Raw genomic sequence first — 21,603 nt, forward strand, 5'->3', positions numbered from 1 at the left:
GAAAGGTCGCATTTTCGGCGTGAGAGATGGACTCGAAACCATAGGAGGAATGCGGCTTACGCTGTTCATGGCTAAACTGCTACAGGAAATTCAAGGCCTCGATTATGCCCCCACCCTTGACTGTGCGCACAGAAGCATACAGTCTGCACCGAAGAATGGGTATCCGCCCAGACCCATAGTAGTTAAATTCCATTACCTTCAGGAGAAGGAGGATGTCTTCCGTAAGACAGTGCGAGCGGCTCCCATCACCCACAACGGCCAAAATATTCACATATTCACACAGCGGCAGTCATGAAGAAGAGGTCAGTCAACGAGGTGAGGGGGCTCCTACACCGCTGTCTGGACACCAAGTTCGGCATTCTTTACCCAGCTGTACTGAAGATCATTGCTCCCTTCTTAGACCCAACCAAGGCCAAAGAATACATTGTCGCGCACCTACATCCACAGGAGGACAGGCAACATAATACTAACTAGCCATTGTGGGCACATACTGTGACCCTGCTCTAGACATGCTAACGCGACCAAGGACCAACTAGTGAATTCATATCTTGATTAGAAACGTGCCTCCACCCTGCTGCCCTCCCAAAAAAATTTATCCAGTAACTTAACGTTATGAACAAGGATGGTATGTATAGGGTGACATTCTCACAAGGACAATATAGTTTGAATAGCATTTTATTTACAATACATGGCACAATTAGCTTTTACCAACTAGCTGGCGCTGTACAGCAACGGTGCTAGGTGGCAGGGTAATAATTAACCAAGTTGCTACCTAAGGGTGGGACATACACTGCTCAAAAAAATAAAGGGAACACTAAAATAACACATCCTAGATCTGAATTAATGAAATATTCTTATTAAATACTTTTTTCTTTACGTAGTGGAATGTGCTGACAACAAAATCACACAAAAATTATCAATGGAAATCAAATTTATCAACCCATGGAGGTCTGGATTTGGAGTCACACTCAAAATTAAAGTGGAAAACCACACTACAGGCTGAACCAACTTTGATGTAATGTCCTTAAAACAGGTCAAAATGAGGCTCAGTAGTGTGTGTGGCCTCCACATGCCTGTATGACCTCCCTACAACGCCTGGGCATGCTCCTGATGAGGTGGCAGATGATCTCCTGAGGGATCTCCTCCCAGACCTGGACTAAAGCATCCGCCAACTCCTGGACAGTCTGTGGTGCAATGTGGCGTTGGTGGATGGAGCGAGACATGATGTCCCAGATGTGCTCAATTGGATTCAGGTCTGGGGAACGGGCGGGCCAGTCCATAGCATCAATGCCTTCCTCTTGCAGGAACTGTCGACACACTCCAGCCACATGAGGTCTAGCATTGTCTTGCATTAGGAGGAACCCAGGGCCTACCGCACCAGCATATGGTCTCACAAGGGGTCTGAGGAGCTCATCTCGGTACCTAATGGCAGTCAGGCTACCTCTGGCGAGCACATGGAAGGCTGTGCGGCCTCCCAAAGAAATGCCACCCCACACCATGACTGACCCACCGCTAAACCGGTCATGCTGGAGGATGTTGCAGGCAGCAGAACGTTCTCCACGGCATCTCCAGACTCTGTCACGTCTGTCACATGTGCTCAGTGTGAACCTGCTTTCATCTGTGAAGAGCACAGGGCGCCAGTGGCGAATTTGCCAATCTTGGTGTTCTCTGGCAAATGCCAAACGTCCTGCACGGTGTTGGGCTGTAAGCACAACCCCCACCTGTGGATGTCGGGCCCTCATACCACCCTCATGGAGTCTGTTTCTGACCATTTGAGCAGACACATGCACATTTGTGGCCTGCTGGAGGTCATTTTGCAGGGCTCTGTCAGTGCTCCTCCTGCTCCTCCTTGCACAAAGGCGGAGGTAGTGTCCTGCTGCTGGGTTGTTGCCCTCCTACGGCCTCCTCCACGTCTCCTGATGTACTGGCCTGTCTCCTGGTAGCGCCTCCATGCTCTGGACACTACGCTGACAGACACAGCAAACCTTCTTGCCACAGCTCACATTGATGTGCCATCCTAGATGAGCTGCACTAACGGAGCCACTTGTGTGGGTTGTAGACTCCGTCTCATACTACCACTAGAGTGTAAGCTGTAAGCACTGCCAGAATTCAAAAGTGACCAAAACATCAGCCAGGAAGCATAGGAACTGAGAAGTGGTCTGTGGTCACCACCTGCAGAACCACTCCTTTATTGGGGGTGTCTTGCTAATTGCCTATAATTTCCACCTGTTATCTATATCATTTGCACAACAGCATGTGACATTTATTGTCAATCAGTGTTGCTTCCTAAATGGACAGTTTGATTTCACAGAAGTGTGATTGACTTGGAGTTACATTGTGTTGTTTAAGTGTTTCCTTTATTTTTTTGAGCAGTGTATATCACTAGGGGGGACAGCATATACCACATTTTTTATATATTGTTTTACTATACTTTAAATATGCATAAGTTATCTTAGATAACTGAGGTGGTTCCCTCCAGAATGAATCCCTTCCGTCGGTTTAAACTTTATAATGTTCACCCTGGATAGAGCTCTACAGAGGTTCAGTTTAACATGGTAGCATTTTGCTCTAGTCTAGGAGAGGTAAATATAGCAGCCTTCCAACAGGGGGAAGGCCAGCATAGGTGTCCAAGCTTTTCTGAGTATTTTGTTGTTCTTAGCAGTTTTTTATTTTCTTTATATTTTATTACTTTGACCTTTCAGCACACTGGCCATGTGATTGCACTAACATTCATTTCTGATTACTATATACTCTAGGCTCCACATGCTTTATCAGCTGGAATGTGAAATGAATTAACCAGGTGGTCAAGTGTAGCCGAGTGTTACGCTCATCTTAAGTCCTTAAGTTCAGACATAGTTTATCTCCAAGAGACCCATTTTTGGTCTGGCGACCATGATAAACTAAAGAGAGGATGGGTAGACCAAATATTTCACTCCAACTTTGGTGCTAAGGCCAGAGGGGCAGCCATCCTTATCAGAAAATGCACCCAGTTTTCTCCTCCAAAGTAATTTCAGATACTAATGGCAGATATATTATAGTGATGAGGAAATTGTTTAGCACACAGGTTATTCTGGCTAACCTCTATGGTCCTAATTGGGATGAAACACAATTTTTCTCTGACCTCATCGCAACACTTCCTGACCTTAACTCATCATTTTATTGTGGGCGGAGATTTCAAATGTGTATTTGTTATGGATACAAGTATCCTGTGTGTGTATCCTGTGTGTGTGTTTCTTTTCTCTCCTTCTCCCCTCACAGGTGAAAATCATCACTCCCCAATCAGTCAACAATCAATCATCAATCAGAAGACACACCTCCTCCTGTTTCCTACCCAATCACAGTTCCTTTCCCTTGGTTTAAAAACCCTGTCAGTTGTTTGCTCTAGAGCGCAATCTCTCTGTAGGTCTCTGTTTCACTCTCTCTTTGTGTATTAACCTCTCTTTTGTTTGAGCACCTCCATAGCACTTTCTCATCACCTTTGAGTATTGTTTTTGGTTATGGTGTTTGTTTGCTGGTGGGGAAACCAAGACAAGTCGCCCATGGGCATACACTACCCGTAGGTAGACTTTGTTAAATACACTAGTTATAGAACTGAGCGGACCACCCACTGTATTTTTGGTTAGTTAGCTGATAAAGTAGTCTAGCTTAGGGGTGTTTTTTGAATACTTATTGTTTCTTTCCTTGGGTCCAGCTCAGCCCCTTTTCCTGCTCCCCCCATTACCGTGTGATTATAAATAAACCTTGAGTTTGACGGTAGATTTCAGTTGTCGTGGTTATTTCGTTCACACTTTTACTTTGTCACTATTATTTGCATGAGTTATGTTACGGGTCTCATTACCATCCCCCCTAGACTGTCGGGCCAAAAGGGATTCGTAACAGTATTGCATCCAAGTCGAGACAGATCTAGACCGAAGCCCAACAATATGATTTCAAAATCGGGTGCAATAATCAACTAATATCTAGAATCATAACTTTGGGGATCAATGCCGGAGGAGCAATCCCACTGCTAAACAGTACTCATTTTTCTCTCCAGTACACCGCTCATACTCTAGGCTTGACTTTTCCCTGCTGGACAATAGAATTCTTCCTTTTGTAACTAATAGCCAATATCACAGCATCATTATCTCAGACCATAGCCCTGTTCAGCTAGATATTCGCTTTCCAGACAGAACTGTGTCCCAAAGCACGTGGGGACTTGACAAACTACTATCCTGTAGTGCCTTTAGAAAATACATATCAGATCAACTGCACCCCTGACGTGTCTCACTCTACTGTGTGGGAGTCGTTAAAAGCATTTCTAAGGGGCTGAATTATTTCATACACAGCGTATGACAACAAACAGCACACCAAACACTTATCGGAGCCACACTACCATTCAAAAGTTTGGCGTCACTTCGAAATGTCCTTGTTTTTGAAAGAAAAGCACATTCTTTGTCCATCCAGTTTGCGCTGTTCTTTGAAGGGAGTAGTACACAGCATTGTCCTGGATCTTCAGTTTCTTGGCAATTTCTCGCATGGAATAGCTTTCATTTCTCAGTACAAGAATAGACTGACAAGTTTTGAAAGAAAGGGCTGTTTCTGTCCATTTTGATCCTGTAATCAAACCCACAAATGCTGATGCTCCAGATACTCAACTAGTCTAAAGAAGGCAAGTGTCACGCCCTGACCTTTATTTTGGTCAGGTCAGGGTGTGACGAGGGTGGGTATGCTTGTTTGTCCTATCTAGGGTTTTTTGTATATCTAGGGGTTTTGTTAGTCTAGGTTTATTATAGGTCTATGGTGGCCTGAATTGGATCCCAATCAGAGACAGCTGTTTATCGTTGTCTCTAATTGGGGATCCTATTTAGGTTGCCATTTCCATTTTGGTTTTGTGGGTTTTTGTCTGTGTAGTTGCATGTCAGCACTCGTTGTATTAGCTTCACGTTCGTTTTGTTTTAGTGTTCTTCGTTAATTAAAAAATGTGTTCATAACACGCTGCACCTTGGTCTCCTCACTATGACGAACGTGACAGCAATTGCTTCTTTAATCAAATTATTTTATTGCTTTAATCAAATTATAATTATTGCTTCTTTAATCAAAACAAAGGTTTTCAGCTGTGCTAACATAATTGCAAAAGGGTTTTCTAATGATCAATTAGCCTTTTAAAATGATGAACTTGGATTAGCTAACACAGCGTGCCATTGGAACACAGGAGTGATGCTTGCTGATAATGGGCCTCTGTACACCTATGTAGATATTCCATTAAATCAGTCGTTTCCAGGTTGTAACGGTTTTCTTCATCTGAAGGAGAGGCGGACCAAAGCGCTGCGTGGAACAATCACCGGAACAATCACCCACAAACACACTGAAACCCAGGCTACCTAAATATGGTTCCCAATCAGAGACAATGACTAACACCTGCCTCTGAGAACCATGTCAGGCCAGACATAGAAATAGACAAACAAGACAACCAACATAGAATGCCCACTCAGATCACACCCTGACCAACCAAAACATAGAAACATACTATGGTCAGGGTGTGACACAGGTACAATAGTCATTTACAACATTAACAATGTCGACACTGTATTTCAATTTGATATTATGTTAACGGACCAACATTTATTTTCTTTAAAAACAAGGACATTTCTATGTGGCTCCAAACTTTGGCACGGCAGTGTATCTCAACTCATTCTAGATATTCCTCTTCAACTACTGATACACCAATTGGAATTTGACAATCTTTCAAACAAACAGAGCAGCTTCTGTTGAAGTCGAGGCAAAAATTCTATAAACACGGAGAGAAAGCTGGCAAGTTGTTATCTCACCAGGTTCGACAATCTGCTGCGAGCACCACCATACCTGAAATCTGTGTTGCAGCTGATTTAACTTCTACTAATCCCAAAGAAATCAACTTAAGCAATTCTATTCTGCTCTTTACTCGTCAGAGGCTCTTCCTGACACATCTCCTATGCATGCATTTCTAGACAATGTGGACATCTCAACTCAGCTGAACAAACCAACATGGATGCCTCAAGTGATGAAGCTAATCTGGCAATCCAGTCCATGCAGAGCGGTAAAGCTATTTTGGTTTTGCTTAAAAAAAACAAGAATCCCTAGACTGTGGCTCACAATGCCGTATAAGCCTTTTGTGCTGCGATTATAAAATGCTCACTAAAGGGTGCAAGAGGACATTAGAGACAGTGATGCCTAATATATAATTAGCTCTGACCAAACCAGATTTATCTCAGGTAGGCAATCTTTATACAATATGCACTGGCTATTTAACATTATTTATTCTGCACACAACTCTACAGCCAGAGGTTGTCATCTCTCTTGATGCTGAAAAGGCTTTCGACTGGGTTGAGTGGGAATATCTATTTACAGTACCTAGAAAGATTTGGGTTTGGCCTCTCATTCCTTTCCTCAAATAAGATTTTGTACTCGTCCACAGCGGCTTCTGTTCGCATCAACAATGTTACCTACATCTACTTCCCTCTCCACAGGGGGGCCAGGCAGGGTTGCTGTTTATCCCCTTTCCTATTTGATATGGCTATTGAGCCTCTTGCTATCGCCCTGTGGGCGGAGGAGAGGATTAAGGGAATATTAAGGGGCAACATAACTCACGTAGACAATCTTTTATACATCTCTAGCCCTGTGGAGTCTATACCCTCTCACTTGGACATGGTACAAGGTTTTGGGACATTCTCTGGTCTCGATGCTACCTTCTCTCCTTGGTAGAGCAACATGCTCAATGCTTGTGTATTTGAGGGAGGATACAACAATGCAACGAATACATTGATCATCTTAGCAATGTTTTACCCGTGATTGCGGAGCTGGAGGGAAGTGGAACTAAAATGTAGCTGAGATGTACAGTAGTTGAAATAAACATCTGCATTTTGAAAGAGTATTTTTATCATTACTTTATTAACAAAACCATAAAGATGTTGATGAACAAATACTGTACAGTATATGCTTATCCAACATTGTGAGGTTGCATGAGGTTTGGAATTAGAAATGTTACTTTAGAGCACTTGATACATTGCAAGTTGGGGGGCTTTTTTGTTTTACACCTAGCCGAGCTATTAGACCATCCTTTTTTAAATAAATGGAGGTATGAAGAGTCTATTGTCCTGTTAATAGCTCATCATGGTAACCTTGTTTGCAGAATTCACAGCCTGCTACGCTTGTGAAAAACAAAATGCCTCCAGCTGTCCATCCCTACTGTAAATAATAAAACAGCATCTATAGGTGGTACAAATATATGATTGAATTAGATTTTTTTTAAACGCCTAACTTTCAATTGTATACTAACAGGTGGTTGTCATGGTGAATAATCCAATAATAATTGGTATGACATGGCTCTCGGAACTCACTAAATGCAAATACTTGCAGATCAATAAAATGTCCCTGTAGATCTAATAAAAATGTAGAGGATTGGAGGATTCTAAATTAATATCTAAAGGGACTTTTATACAATTATAATGCAGGGTTAATAATGAATGAACATATTTGTAGGGGTTGATACATTTTTCGTTAGGGCAAATCTGCTCGGTGGTATTGAGTTAGAAATGTAAAACCTTACATGCAAAATGTAAGCCCCTAGGGGGCCTTTATATAAGTATAATGCAGGGTTAATAATAATAATAATTGTTGGATAACAGCTCGGCTTGAAGTCGTGCACAATTCATTCATTTAAGTAGAGATACATTAGCGCCTTGGGACCCAAAATCATCCCTCTAACTCCCCCTTGCGGTGGTCTGGAGCAGTGGTTCCCAAATGTTTTATAGTCCCGTACCCTTTCAAACATTCAACCTCCAGCTGCGTACCCCCTCTAGCACCAGGGCCAGCGCACTCTCAAATGTTGTTTTTTTTGCCATCATTGTAAGCCTGCCACACCCACACTATACATTTATTAAACATAAGAATGAGCGTGAGTTTGTCACTACCTGGCTTGTGGGACGTGACAAAGATTTTATAGGACCAGGGCACAATTAATAATCAATAATTTTGCTATTTATTTAAAATTGCGAATAAATCACCACGGGTTAATGAGAAGGGTGTGTTTCAAAGGATGTACATAACTCTGCAATGTTGGGTTGTATTGGAGAGATTCTCAGTCTTAAATCATTTTCCACACAGCCTGTGCCTGTATTTAGTTTTCATGCCAGTGAAAGTCGAGAATCCACTCTCACATACACTACCGTTCAAAAGTTTGGGGTCACTTAGAAATGTCCTTTTTTATCCATTAAAATAACATCAAATGGATCAGAAATACAGTGTAGACATTGTTAATGTTGTAAATGACTAAAGGGTTTTCTGACGATCAATTAGCCTTTTAAAATGATAAACTTGGATAAGCTAACACAACGTGCCATTGGAACACAGGAGTGATGGTTAGTGTACACCTATGTAGATATTCCAGAAGAAAAAAAGAATCTGCCATTTCCAGCTACAATAGTCATTTACAGCATTAACAATGTCTACACTTTATTTCTGATCAATTTGATGTTATTTTAATGAACAAAAATGTATATTTTCTTTCAAAAACAAGGACATTTCTAAGTGACCTCAAACTTTTGAACGGTAGTGTAGGTACGTGGTTGCAAAGGGCATCCGTGTCTTAACAGTGCGATTTGCCAAGGCAGGATACTCTGAGTGCAGTCTGATCCAGAAATCTGGCAGTGGCTTCTGATTAAATTAAGTTTTCATAGAACCGCTTGTTGCAATTTCAATGAGACTCTCCTGTTCAGATATCGGTAAGTGGACTGGAGGAGGGGCATGAAAGGGATAACGAATCCAGTTGTTTGTGTCATCCGTTTTGGGAAAGTACCTGCGTAACAGCACACCCAACTCACTCAGGTGCTTTGCTATATCACATTTGACATTGTATGTAATCTTGAGTTCATTTGCACACAAAAAAATCATACAATGATGGAAAGACCTCTGTGTTGTTCTTCGTAATGCAGACAGAGGGGAGCTCCAACTTCTTAATCATATCCTCAATTTTGTCCCGCACATTGAATATAGTTCCTAGATTCAGATCATTCAGGCGAGAAAAAACAATCACCCAGATAGGCCAGTTGTGTGAGAAACTCGTCAGCATGCAAGCGGTCAGACAAGTGAAAATTTACATTTACAATAACTGGCACCAGAGGTAGCCAGGTATTCATCAGAACTGCACTGTGAGTGGCCTGCATTCCCAGGTCTGGGTTGTGTCCCAAATGGCACTCTATTCCATTTATAGTACACAAGGGCCCTAGTAAAAAGCACTATAAAGGGAATAGGGTGCCATTTGGTATTCATCCCTGTTCTGCCCACTTAGCAAGACAAGCTGAATCAGCTGGCCTAAAAAAACACAACGTACTGTAAATGCTGACTAGCCTGCTCCAGTGGCGTAGGCAAAAATTGCTGTGTGGCTGGGCATGAGTAAAAATGGCTGGACCAACATTTTCCAGTAAAAATACCCCAACATATTTAAGTGAAAATTAGTGCAATCACATTGCATCATTTAACACAACGCAGAATAAATGCGACCAAGAAACACCACAAATTTCCCTTGGAAAACAAGCCCGTTATTAGGCCATTTGCCAAGTAGGCAGCACAACTACACAAGTTACAACCGCTTACAACCCCGCTGACAAAACTGGATGGCTTCCATTTTGTAAGCTCAGACCCAACTTTGCTATTTTGTGATTATTTTATTGTTTATTTTTACTCTTTTTTTCACAAAATGTATCTGCTATTATTTCTTACAACCAACAACAAATCTTGACCATCAGATCGGCAGTTACTTACCCCAAATCCGGCTTCTACTTAGACTCATCTGCCCTGGGCTCTTTCTGTAATTCCAACCCAATTCTCGGGCTACCCAAGAGGAAATGCCGGCATTACAGATGCAAGAGGGGGGACATCCTGGTGAGATTAAGGCAAAGGGAAAACCGGCCACCTCTTCCCTCCATTCTACTGGCTAAGTCACTTGACAATAAGATGGATGACCTCCGATCGTGGATTTGCTTGCAAGGGGACTCTTGGAACAGCATTATTCTTTGCTTTTCGGAAACATGTCTCTCAGACAAGATACGGCTATGGATTCTCCATTCACCGGGTGGACAGGACAGTGGAGTTGTGGAAATTGAAGGAGGGAGGGGTTTGCCTCTTCATCAACTTCAACTGGTGTACTAATTCCAGCACGTTGGAAGTGTCGACTCACTGTTCACCCTTCTTGGAATACCTGGTGGTCAAATGCCGAACCTTCTACCTCCCGAGGGAGTTTTCAGCTGTTATCGTGACTGCTGTATACATTCTACCTCAGGACAATAAAAATAACAAGCTGACGCTTAATGAACTGTACATGGCTATAAACAAGCAGGAAACCCTACATCCAGAGGCTGCCTTTCTGGTTGCCAGTGATTTTAATTTGGCGTCCCTAAGACACGTGATGCCCAACTTCCATCAACACGTCTCCAATGCCACTAGGGGCGATAAAGTCCTAGACAACTGCTACTCTACCCCCAAGCAAGCATACAAGGCCCCCCCTCATCCGCCATTCGGCAAATCAGATCATGACTCCGTACTCTTGCTTCCTGTTTACAAGCAGAAGCTGGAACAGGAAGTACCCGCAATTCGCTCCGTTGAGAAATGGTCACCAGAATCAGAGGGTATGCTACAGGACTGCTTTGCTAGCGTTGATTGGAATATGTTCCAAGACTCTGCCGATAACATTGACGAGCTAACCACCTCCATCACCAGCTTCATTAGCAAATGCAGGGGGGGAGCTTCCCCAATCAAAAGCCCTGGATTAACAGAGTTTGGAGCTAAACTAAAGAGCAGGACTACCGCACACAGAGCTATCATAGACAACCCTGATGCTATGACCGAAGACAGGAATAACTACAAGAAGGCCCGCTATGACCTCCGCAGAGTCACCAAACGAGCAAAAGGACAATACAGGAATAAAGTGGAATTATATTCCACAGGCTCCGACGCCCAACGCATGTGGCAGGGGCTAGAGTCCATTACTGATTACAAAGGAAGACCCAACCATGATCTGCCCAACGATGTCTCTCTACCAGACAAACTCAATGCACGCTTTGACAACATTGAGCCGGATGTGAGGGCTGTGACCGACCCAGAGGACTGGGTGATCTCGCTCTCCGAGGCCGATGTGAGAAGGGTCTTTAAATCAGGTCAACAACCGCAAGGCCGTGGGCCCCGACAGTAGTCCAGCATGAGCAGATCAGCTGGCAGGCATATTCACGTTTTTCAACCTCTCCTTGTCCCAGTCTGTTATACCCACATGTTTTAAAATGACCACAATCATCCCTGTTCCTAAGAACTCTAAGGGTTCATGCCACAATAATTACCGCCCTGTAGCACTCACTTCTGTCATCTGAAGTGCTTTGAGTGGCTGGTAATCATAAACATTAACTCCACCATCCCAACCACCCTAGACCAACTCCCATTTGCATACCGCCCCAATAGATCCATAGATTATGCAATCTCAATATCTCTCCACACTGCCCTCACCCACCTAGATAGGCATTCCTCTTATGCGAGAATGCTGTTCATTGACTACAGCTTAGTGTTCAACACCATTATCCCCTCCAAGTTTAGGACTCTGAACACTTCCCTCTGCAACTGGATCCTGGACTACCTGACGGGTCAACCCCAGGTGGTGAGGGTAGGCAACATCCCCTCCACCATGCTGACCCTTAACACAAGGGCCCCACATGGGTGTGTTCTTAGTCCCCTCCTGTACTCCCTGTTTACGACTGTGTGGACATGCACGATTCCAACATCATCAAGTTTGCTGACGACACGACGGTGGTAGGCCTGATCACCGGCAATGGTGAGTCAGCCTACAGGGAGGTCTGTGACCTAGCAGTGTGGTGCCAGAGCAACAACTTCTCCCTCAACATCAGCAAGACCAAGGAGCTGATCGTGGACTACAGGAAACGGGGGGCAAGCACATCCCCATCCACATCAACGGGGTGGCAGTGGAGCAGGTAGACAGCTTAAAGTTCCTCTATGTCCAAATCACTAAAGACTTAAAATGATCCAAACACACACGCACAGTCGTGAAGAAGGCTCGACAGGGCCTCTCCCCCTCAGGAGGTTGAAAAAGTTTGTCATGGTCCCTCAAATCCTGAAAAGGTTCTACAGCTGTACCACAGAGCATATTGACTGGCTGCATCACTGCTTGGTATGGCAATAGCACCACCCTGGATCGCATGGCGCTATGCTATAGAGAGTTGTGCGGACAGCCTTGTACATCACTGGGGCCGAGTTCCCTGCCATCCAGGACCTCTATATCAGGCGGTGTGAAAAGAAGGCCCAGAAAATTGTCAAAGACCCCAACCACCCAAGCCATGCACTATTTTCTGTGCTGCCACACGGCAAGAAGTACCGGTCAGTGGTGACCTGTCATTCAGGGCCTGTTTGGGCCCCATCTGTTTAGCTAAATATAAATAAATCAATATAATTGGTTTCTTTGTTGTCTGTCTTGTATGTTATTTTGGTATGGTGTCTCACATTAGTTTGCAAACAATGTAAAAAATATATATATTGAGTTATTAAAGTTAATACAATACAAACATGGTCTCTTTTTTGCTTTCTTGAGTAAGGAAGCTCCAAAATGCAGATGTTTCAGCCTAGCTCAGTGCTTTCTGTGGTGGTGGGGCAGGCAGCGGAAAATACTGAGCATAGGGGTTGGTAATGTTCTCTAGTTGCACCGTGATTGGATCCGTGTTCTGTCATTACGTAACGGCAACATCTATGGGGAAAGCTTGAAAATTCAAGCCCCTTGGGTGCTGCCATGGTTACATTAGAAGTGCCCATCCAGGAAAGCTCAAGGTCATTGGCAATGTGAAATCACGTTATACCTACCATAGCTTTGATTGGACTGATCATGTCAACATCACTCTCTAAACCTTAGCTAGCAAGCTAGACAAGCAGTCGTCATCATGAATCATGTCGACAATTTACTGGCAAATCCTGTTCAATCCTTGTCATATGAAGAGAAATTCTAGATAAAATGTATCGGTGCTCATTGGCCATTCACATTACACAAAGAAATCACAAATTCAACAATGAGTGGTTTGGAAGGAATCGGTTGCTAACTAAGCTTGCAAAGCAATCACAAGCCTGCTTCGGTGGAGTGGGTCTGTGGCCCACTTCTGTGTTTACGGGCCTCTTTCTTTTCAAGCTTAAAAGGCTAAACATTAACATACAACACCATGGGCCAGAAAAGGTTGAATATATTGGACAATGAAGTCAATTCAGCATGACTTCTGCCGCGTTCAAAACAACTGGAAACTCTGAACTGGGAAATCTCAGACTTCAGTGAGTTCCAAGACAACTGGGAAGTCTGAAAAAAATTTGCTCCGACTGGGAAAATACATTTTGAACGGTCATCCAACTCGGAATTCCAAGTCGGGAACTCGGACCTCTTTCTAGAGCTGCAACCTGAAGATCACTAACATCATGATTCTATATAGTTTTTTCCCCCAGAGTTCCCAGTTGTCTTGAAAGCACCATAAATCCAGAGAATGCTAGACTTTGATGACAAAGTTTCATGACAACATTTGCCCACAAGAAGGCCCGCCGTGTCCAAAAATGCTGCTGCATAATCATGTAATATGCCAGGGAGATATATATGCTGTAGCTAAGAAAGTAATACTAAGTGTATGTTGTGTAGTGAGCTGTTAGTAGCCCATGTGCCTCACCTTAATAATTTGGCCCCTTTCTCCCCTCTTAACTTAGCCTACTTTCCTGACATGGTGGTGCACATGTAGCCTATAGTCTGTTTTAGAGAAAGGTAATCATTGCATTTTGTAAGAGCTTTCATTGTCTGCTTATATGCCCCCTTTAATTATCCTACGGTTCTGACTTGGTGTACAGGGAGAATACTGTAAGAACGGCCCATGTTCTGAATGTTCTGTCGCTGTAGATTTAAATAAATGCTGAACAAATTATTATATATTGACTACGTCCGTCCTCTCTCTCATTAATGTCTTAAATCGAAATCAAGGAGTGCCTCTTATCCGCTCGCCGTTCCCTTATGCCATAGTTTGTACATCTCAATTGTCAGTCGAAATAACATTTGTTTAAGCAAGTCAACCATATCAGCTGTTTTTTTTAAAGGCAGTACATGAGGCTGAATGAACTGTTTCACTGCAAGACAAGGCTCCGCTGATAGCCAGGAGTAGGATTCACTCCATGGTGCTGAAAAGAAAGCTCTGCTGTTGGGACAGCTTTACGTAGGCCCTAACAGTTTGTGGGCACCGTTTGTCACCGTTATAGTGGAATGAATGTATTGTTTAGTGTTGTTTTGTCTAGTGATTTTGCTGGCATCAATCCAAAAAATTGGGGGAGTTTGCCTCATCAACATTTACATACTAAAATCGCTACGAGTACCGATGCATCAAGTCTGACACCAACAGGCTCTTGAACAGCTTCTATCCCCAAGCAATACAACTGATAAATAGCAAATTGCTACATGGAACAAGATTACCTTGTATCTTTATTGACCTTTAATTAAAACATTTGCACTGTCTCTATGCACTCTCACATGGCCCTACACACTCACACACACTGTCACTCCAACATACACAAACACTCAGTCCATAATTTCCTCACTCACACATAATATGCACATACATTTATACTGACTCTACACACCTGTACACCCACTCACATGCAAGCTCTTGCTACTCTGTTTCTTATATTCTGTTGCCTAGTCCCCTTACCCTACCTCCATCACTCCAGTAGCCCTGCACATTTAAGTATGGTATTGGAACGGACTATTTCCTGTATATGGTATGCTTACTTACTTTATTGTGCATTTCAGATTTCTTATTTCTCATGTTTTTTTTTAAGTAATACATTGTTATTGATTATTGCATTGTTGCCTTCTGAGTTTGCAAGAAAGACATTTCACTGTACTTGCGCATGTGACATTAAAACTTTACTGTCCGAGGCAAACACTAAAAACACAAACATAATGAAATAGGCTACACAACATCAGAGGTGCTGCGTGAGATCCATGTTAGGGGAAGCAGCTTAGCCCCCACTAGAGGAAAACATTTTAAGAGGATCCTGGAAAAAATATGCCTTTTATAAAACACATTTCATGCAATTCTATGACGTATTACATGTATGGAATCATCATCAGAATCCTTAATTAATAGGCATACTACAAAAATTACAGGGTAGGCCTAATCTGCTGATACTGACAAATGAATTGAGGTAATATGTACATGAATGTAGAGTTTTTAAAGTGACTATGCATAGATAACAACAGATAGTAGCAGAAGAGTAAAAGGAGGGGGGGCAATATAAATAGTCTGGGTAGCCATTTGATTAGATGCTCAGGAGTCTTATGGCTTGGGGGTAGAAGCTGTTTAGAAGCCTCTTGGAACTAGACTTTCGGTACCAAGCTCTGGTACCGCTTGCCGTGCGGTAGCAGAGAGAACAGTCTATGAATAGGGTGGCCGGATTCTTTGACATTTTTTAGGGCCTTCCTGACACCACCTTGTATAGAGGTCCTGGATGGCAGGAAGCTTCGGCCGTACACACTACCCTCTGTAGTGCCTTGCCGAGCAGTTGCCATTCCAGGCAGTGATGCAACCAGCCAGGATGCTCTTCATGGTGCAGCTGTAGAACCTTTTGAGGATCTGAGGACCCATGCCAAATATTTTCAGTTTCCTGAGGGGGAATAGGTTTGGTCGTGCCCTCTACACGACTGTCTTGGTGTGCTTGGACCATGTTAGTTTGTTGGTGATGTGGACACCAAGGAACTTGAAGCTCTCAACCTGCTCCACTGCAGCCCGTCGATTAGAATGGGAGCATGCTCGGTCCTCATTTTCCTGTAGTCCACAATCATCTCCTTTTTCTTGATGTAGTTGAGGGAGAGGTTGTTGTTCTGGAACCACACGGCCAGGTCTCTGAACCCCTCCCTATAGGCTGTCTCGTCGTTGTCAGTGATCAGGCCTACCACTGTTGTGTCATCGGCAAACTTAATGATTGGAGTCGTGGGAGTAGAGGAAAGAACTGAGCATGCAATGTGGAGGGGCTCCTGTGTTGAGGATCAGCATGGCGGATGTGCCATCAGCATGGCAGCCTTGTCAGGAAGTCCAGGATCCAGTTGCAGAGGGAGCTGTTTAGTTCCCGGGGCCGTAGCTTATTGATGAGCTTTGAGGGCACTATGGTGTTGAACGCTGAGCTGTAGTCAATGAATAGCATTCTCACATAGGTGTTCCTTTTGTCCAGGTGGGAAAGGGCAGTGTGGAGTGCAATAGAGATTGCATCATCTGTGGATCTGTTAGGGCGGTATGCAAATTGGTGTGTGTCTAGGGTTTCTGGGATAATGGTGTTGATGTGTGCCATGACGTTCTTGGGCACAGGGACTATGGTGATCTACTTAAAACATGTTGGTATTACAGACTCAGACAGGGAGAGTTTGAAAACGTCAGTGAAGACACTTGCCAGTTGGTCAGTGCATGCTCGCAGTACACGTCCTGCTATAATCCGTCTGGCCCTGCGGCCTTGTAAAATGTTGACCTGTTTAAAGGTCTTACTCACATCGGCTGCAGAGTGTGTACAGAGTGTGATATCACACAGTCGTCCAAAACAGCAGGTGCTCTCATGCATGTTCCAGTGTTATTTGCCTCGAAGCGAGAATATAAGTGGTTTAGCTCGTCTGGTAGGTCTGTGTCACTGGGCTGCTCTCGGCTGTGCTTCCCTTTGTAGTCTGTAATGGTTTGCAAGCCCTGCCACATCCGATGAGCGTCGGAGCCAGATCTTAGTCCTGTGTTGACACTTTGCCTGTTTGATGGTTCGCTAAGCCAAATTCTAGCTATGTTTGTTGACACCATACAATGCATTCTGGTTGTCATGTGAACATTTATCAGACCAAATATGTTACAACAAAACGAGGTGAAGGGATAATTCACTCAACTGACTTAAATTGTAACTTTCGTTACTCAGGGTTGACAGCTCAGACCCCCTTTCCAGGGGTTTTATTTAGCTTATAAACTTTTCCTGTGTTTGGCCCCCATGTATTGATAAATCCTCTATTATAGTAATATTTTCTGCTTTATATCCCCCCACGATACCTTCCCCCATTTCTACCCCCCATGGACTTGAAATCCCCCACAAACTCCCCTAAAATAGTGTCACCAAATCTGGCAACCCTGTTTAGCTTTCGCACTATGGTTAGGCTATGCAGTAGGCTTGTATGTGGGTTGATGATCTTTGAGGTGATAACGTTTTATTTGCTTTGTGATTTATCAAAAACTGTAAATGACTTGTTAAGTCATGTGCTCCAGTTCTTGTCTACAATGTAACAAGTAAATCGAATATTGTAATATGCTGAAAAGTGGCCAAACTAAGTTCATATTTTTCGGGCAATGGGCGCTGCCTTCTTCAACTTTGACTTTGTTTATTTGCATCTTATAGTGAATGGCATTCTGGGATTAGGGAGTTTTCACTTGTCAAACATAAACAAACGTGGCTGCCATAATAAAGAACATATCTGCTGTTAGCTTACCTCTTTTCGAAACAATATTATATTTCCTTGTGCTCACCAGAGATGTGGTACATTATAAACAAGTCTAGCTGTTAGGTCGCTAACTTACATTTTGTTTTTTTGTCAGCACAACCTGCTATTTTGACTGGTTTATGAAATGAGTTTGGCCGTGGATGTTTTCTGTGTGATGTTAAGATGAAGTTCGCATGTATCTTTTACATTACAACACCTTCATTTCCCCATCAATACAAAACATTGTTTCGATGCTTTTCAGACAACAATCCTGTTCAGACACGTTTAGACACTCAACTGTCACCAAATTGTACCACTAATCAGTAGATTACTTCCATATTTTGATATGGTAATACGGTATGTTTGTGCATGTGTTTGGTTCCAACTCACCCAGCAGGTGTTTAAGGACAGCCTGGTTCTGGTCCCAGATGCTGTTAAAGGTGCTCCAGCGAGAGCGTCCATCAGGGAGGGGGTTCTTGCGGACCCAGCCCCCGCAGGCATACTGGTAGAAGTCTTGGCAGGGGTCGGCGCTGCGGTCCAGGGCCTCTACGATCTTACTGGCCACCGTAATACAGGCCTCGGTCAGACACAGGCTCCGCGCTGGGTCTGGTGTCAAGGTAGAAAAACAGAATTATGTAATGCTTTATAAAGCCTGCTGGTATAATGCTTCATGATGTTGTTATAATGCATTGTCACAAGACTTTTGTCACAAGCATGTATGGCTCCATAATGTCTTAATAATCATTCATCACGATACTGCTAAACACCAGCCAGTTGAAATGTTGATACACAGAGAGACCATAACATATTATAAGCCGTATTATAAAGACGTAACACGTGTGTGTGTGCTCATGCGTGAGTGCATGTAACCAAAAGCCTCTCACCTTTGTTGTAGCGTATGCCCAGTGTGACGGCACATCCGAACAGGGCGAGGAGAGAGGCAAGCAGCACGCCAGCCAGCACCACCTCCATCTGCGTCCTCCTGCCCAGGGGACTGAGGAGCTGGATGCCGCCCTTCCGGAAGCCAACCTGTGGAAATACATGAGTCAGAGACAGAAGAGAGGATGGGATGGGATGACATCACATCACATCACAAGTACCACATACATAGCCAAGAGGGCCTCCATTCATGCAGAACTGTGGTGGAGTTCTAACACTCCCTGCACATGTCGCATATACAAAAATCCCCATTGGAGACCGGGGTTTGACTCCTGTGTTCACCCTTCCTACAGTTTTTTCCCACCTGCCTGAATATATATAAAAAATATATATACACACATTTTAAGCCTCCATTCCTCTTTCCGAGTGACTTTCTAATGAATTAAATACCGCTATGAGGTTAGTCTCGGAACCGAGAACCCAATTTCGCATGATCATTGGCCAGCTCTCGATTTGGCATTCACTCTGTCACGAGGCACTACTATGAAGTATCAATTTAGTGTAGTTTAAAAAAAATGTAAACAATAACATTGTTTTGCACTTAGTAAGGGAGGATGTGGGGGTTGAACCCCGGTCTCGGGTGGGGATTAAAAATAAATATGAAATTACTAACACTAACTTTGCTGATAGCTACTTTATTGAGGAACAATTAACTTACTATAACTGAGCTATGTAGTTGTCCCACCTATGTCACACCCTGATCGGTTTCACCTATCTTTGTGCTTGTCTCCAACCCCCCAGGTGTCGCCCATCTTCCCCATTATCCCCTTTCATTTATATCTGTGTTCTCTGTTGCTAGTTCGTCTTGTCAGGTCTTACCAGTGTGTTTCCCATTTTCTCAAGTTTCTGTTTCCTAGTTTCCCCGGTTCTGACTATTTTGCCTGCCCTGACCCCGAGCCTGCCTGCCGTTCTGTACCTTACTGACTCTGCCCTGGATTACGGACCTCTGCCTGCCCTTGACCTCTCTTTTGCCTTCTCCCTGTTTGGGTCAATAACCATCTGTGATTCTAGCTGTCTGCATCTGGGTCTTATCGTGAGTTCTGATAACCTGGCCGTCTTAAGAAGAATGCACTAACTGTAAGCTTCTCTGGATAAGAGTGTCTGCTAAATTACTAAAATGTCCATTTAAAATGGGGTAGCATACAGTATGTGACTCAGAGACTGACATTAGAGTCTGAAAGACACCTCCTAATCGCATAAGCCAGGAGTATTTTTTTGGTTGCACGAACATTATGATCACTTGCCTGAAAATGTAAATGAGCTATTTACACCCAGAAGTGCCATATACACTAAGTATACCAAACATTAAGACCACATTCCTAATATTGGGTTCCACAATCCATGTCTCAATTGTCTGAAGGCTAAAAAAAAAAATCATTCTTTAACCTGTCTCCTCCCCTTTATCTACACTGATGGAAGAGGATTTGACAAGTGACATAAATAAGGGATTATAGCTTTCACCTTGATTCACCTGGTCAGTCTGTCATGGAAAGAGCACGTGTTCTTAATGTTTTGGAATTGTATTTGTATTTTGGTTGTTATCAGTAAAACAATTCTCAGAGCAGACTCAACTTTCCCAACTGCCATAAATGCTACGAATTGTTTCACTTAAACAATGAGGAGGAACCAGAAATGTCAGTTTAAGGCTATTGGAATTCTTTGCCGTTTGGTTTTAACTTGTTTTATTACCTGCCCAATGGGACAACCACAGAGCAGGCTCAACTTGCTCAACTGCTCAAGGTCAATTGCTACGGGCAATAAGGCAACCCTCAATGGCAATCCCTGTTACAAGCCAGGAGCGATACCGCTGGACAACAGGCTCTGCACACATTACATGTCTAAAGGTAATGTGCTACTACTGTTCATCTGCAGAAATAATCAACTGAACCTTCTATACACTTTTCCTCAGACAATAATGTCCTCTTTAAAATCAGTACTGTACATCTATGTGTCACTGGGCTCTGTCATCTATGATGACACTTAGTTCTGACTGTTTACAATGACATTTCAGGGACCAAATTCAAAAGAAAGCAAGAGACAGACATGACAAATCCATTGTTCACAAATCCATTGTTCTTCCTTTTTTATGGTTTCCCACATAACATCATACTTTGATTGAGAAACAGAAAATACTTATTGTTGGGCTAATAGAACAGGAGTTTAAGCCCAGATTCTGTGTAATAATGCTCCGGGGTGAAGTTTCCCCTAGGTACCTTAACCATTAGTGGGGAAAATGAAAAACTGACCCATGATCGGCGTACAAGTCGAATTCACCCTAGTCCTATAATAACACACTGACATTGTGTGGCCTCTCCATTTTCATTGACCTCTTACCCCCACACATCAACCAATGAGCTCAGACTGACCTCCACACTGTCCGGAGACATCCCTCCATCGTCTGGGTTTTCTGCCGCCTCCTCCTCCTCAAATGTTGCGCGCTTGTAGCTGGACATCTGCATGGGGAAGAAAGGAAGAAAAGAGTTTGCATCAATAATAATAATAGATCAATTTAAAAAATAAGAGAAAGAGAGTAAGCAGTACAGAGAAGTTACAGGACATCACAGCAGTACCGACTTGGAATGAAGGAATGTATTAGAGAAAACAACCAGGCCACACATGAGAGAGAGAGGGAGAAGAATGGAAAAAGGAGAGAGATCCCCCTTGGGTTTCTCATCCCTGCCATTCCGTCACACTGCATTACCCCCTCTTCACACACTAAGGTGTGTGTGTGTTTAGTGATGGAAAACAGAACACAGGAGTATGTGTTTGTGTGTCCTGATCTTGATGCGTTTTGTGAAACTTTGATGATCATCATTTCTGTCCTTTGTAGAATGATCATCATGTGACTACTACGTCTTTGTAACATGGCCCCCTTATGAGTGGCCCCTGAGCTGAGCCAGACACCCCCCACTCAGAACAGAGCTGCAGACTAAATACAGGAGCGTCAGGGGATGGATCCAAATCCTTGTGTTTAATTAACCTTCTCAGGTTATAATATACCACACACACACAAGCACGACATACACACAGTGTTTATTTAACAATGGATAACTACAGTAATGTTTGAGTTACACAGGCAAATCTAAATAACTTCCTCATGCATGGTTAGGTTCATTTCATGGTGACAGGGGGCAGTATTTTCA

General features: G+C 43.3%; 1 protein-coding gene across 4 annotated transcripts in view; it reads right to left on the reverse strand.

Moving 5' to 3' along the window:
* Positions 1 to 21,603, reverse strand: part of LOC112216690 (endothelin-converting enzyme 2) — a 98,365-nt gene that overhangs the window by 50,686 nt on the left and 26,076 nt on the right. For all 4 annotated transcript variants that reach the window (XM_024376674.2, XM_024376673.2, XM_024376675.2 and 1 more), the window contains 3 exons: positions 20,827 to 20,913; positions 18,406 to 18,550; positions 17,912 to 18,127 (listed from right to left, as the gene is read on the reverse strand). In XM_024376674.2, the coding sequence (XP_024232442.1) occupies positions 17,912 to 18,127; positions 18,406 to 18,550; positions 20,827 to 20,913 (448 nt within the window). The remainder of the gene's footprint in view (positions 1 to 17,911; positions 18,128 to 18,405; positions 18,551 to 20,826; positions 20,914 to 21,603) is intronic.

Source organism: Oncorhynchus tshawytscha, linkage group LG17 (genome assembly GCF_018296145.1).
Source record: "Oncorhynchus tshawytscha isolate Ot180627B linkage group LG17, Otsh_v2.0, whole genome shotgun sequence".
NCBI classification, from domain to species: domain Eukaryota; kingdom Metazoa; phylum Chordata; class Actinopteri; order Salmoniformes; family Salmonidae; genus Oncorhynchus; species Oncorhynchus tshawytscha.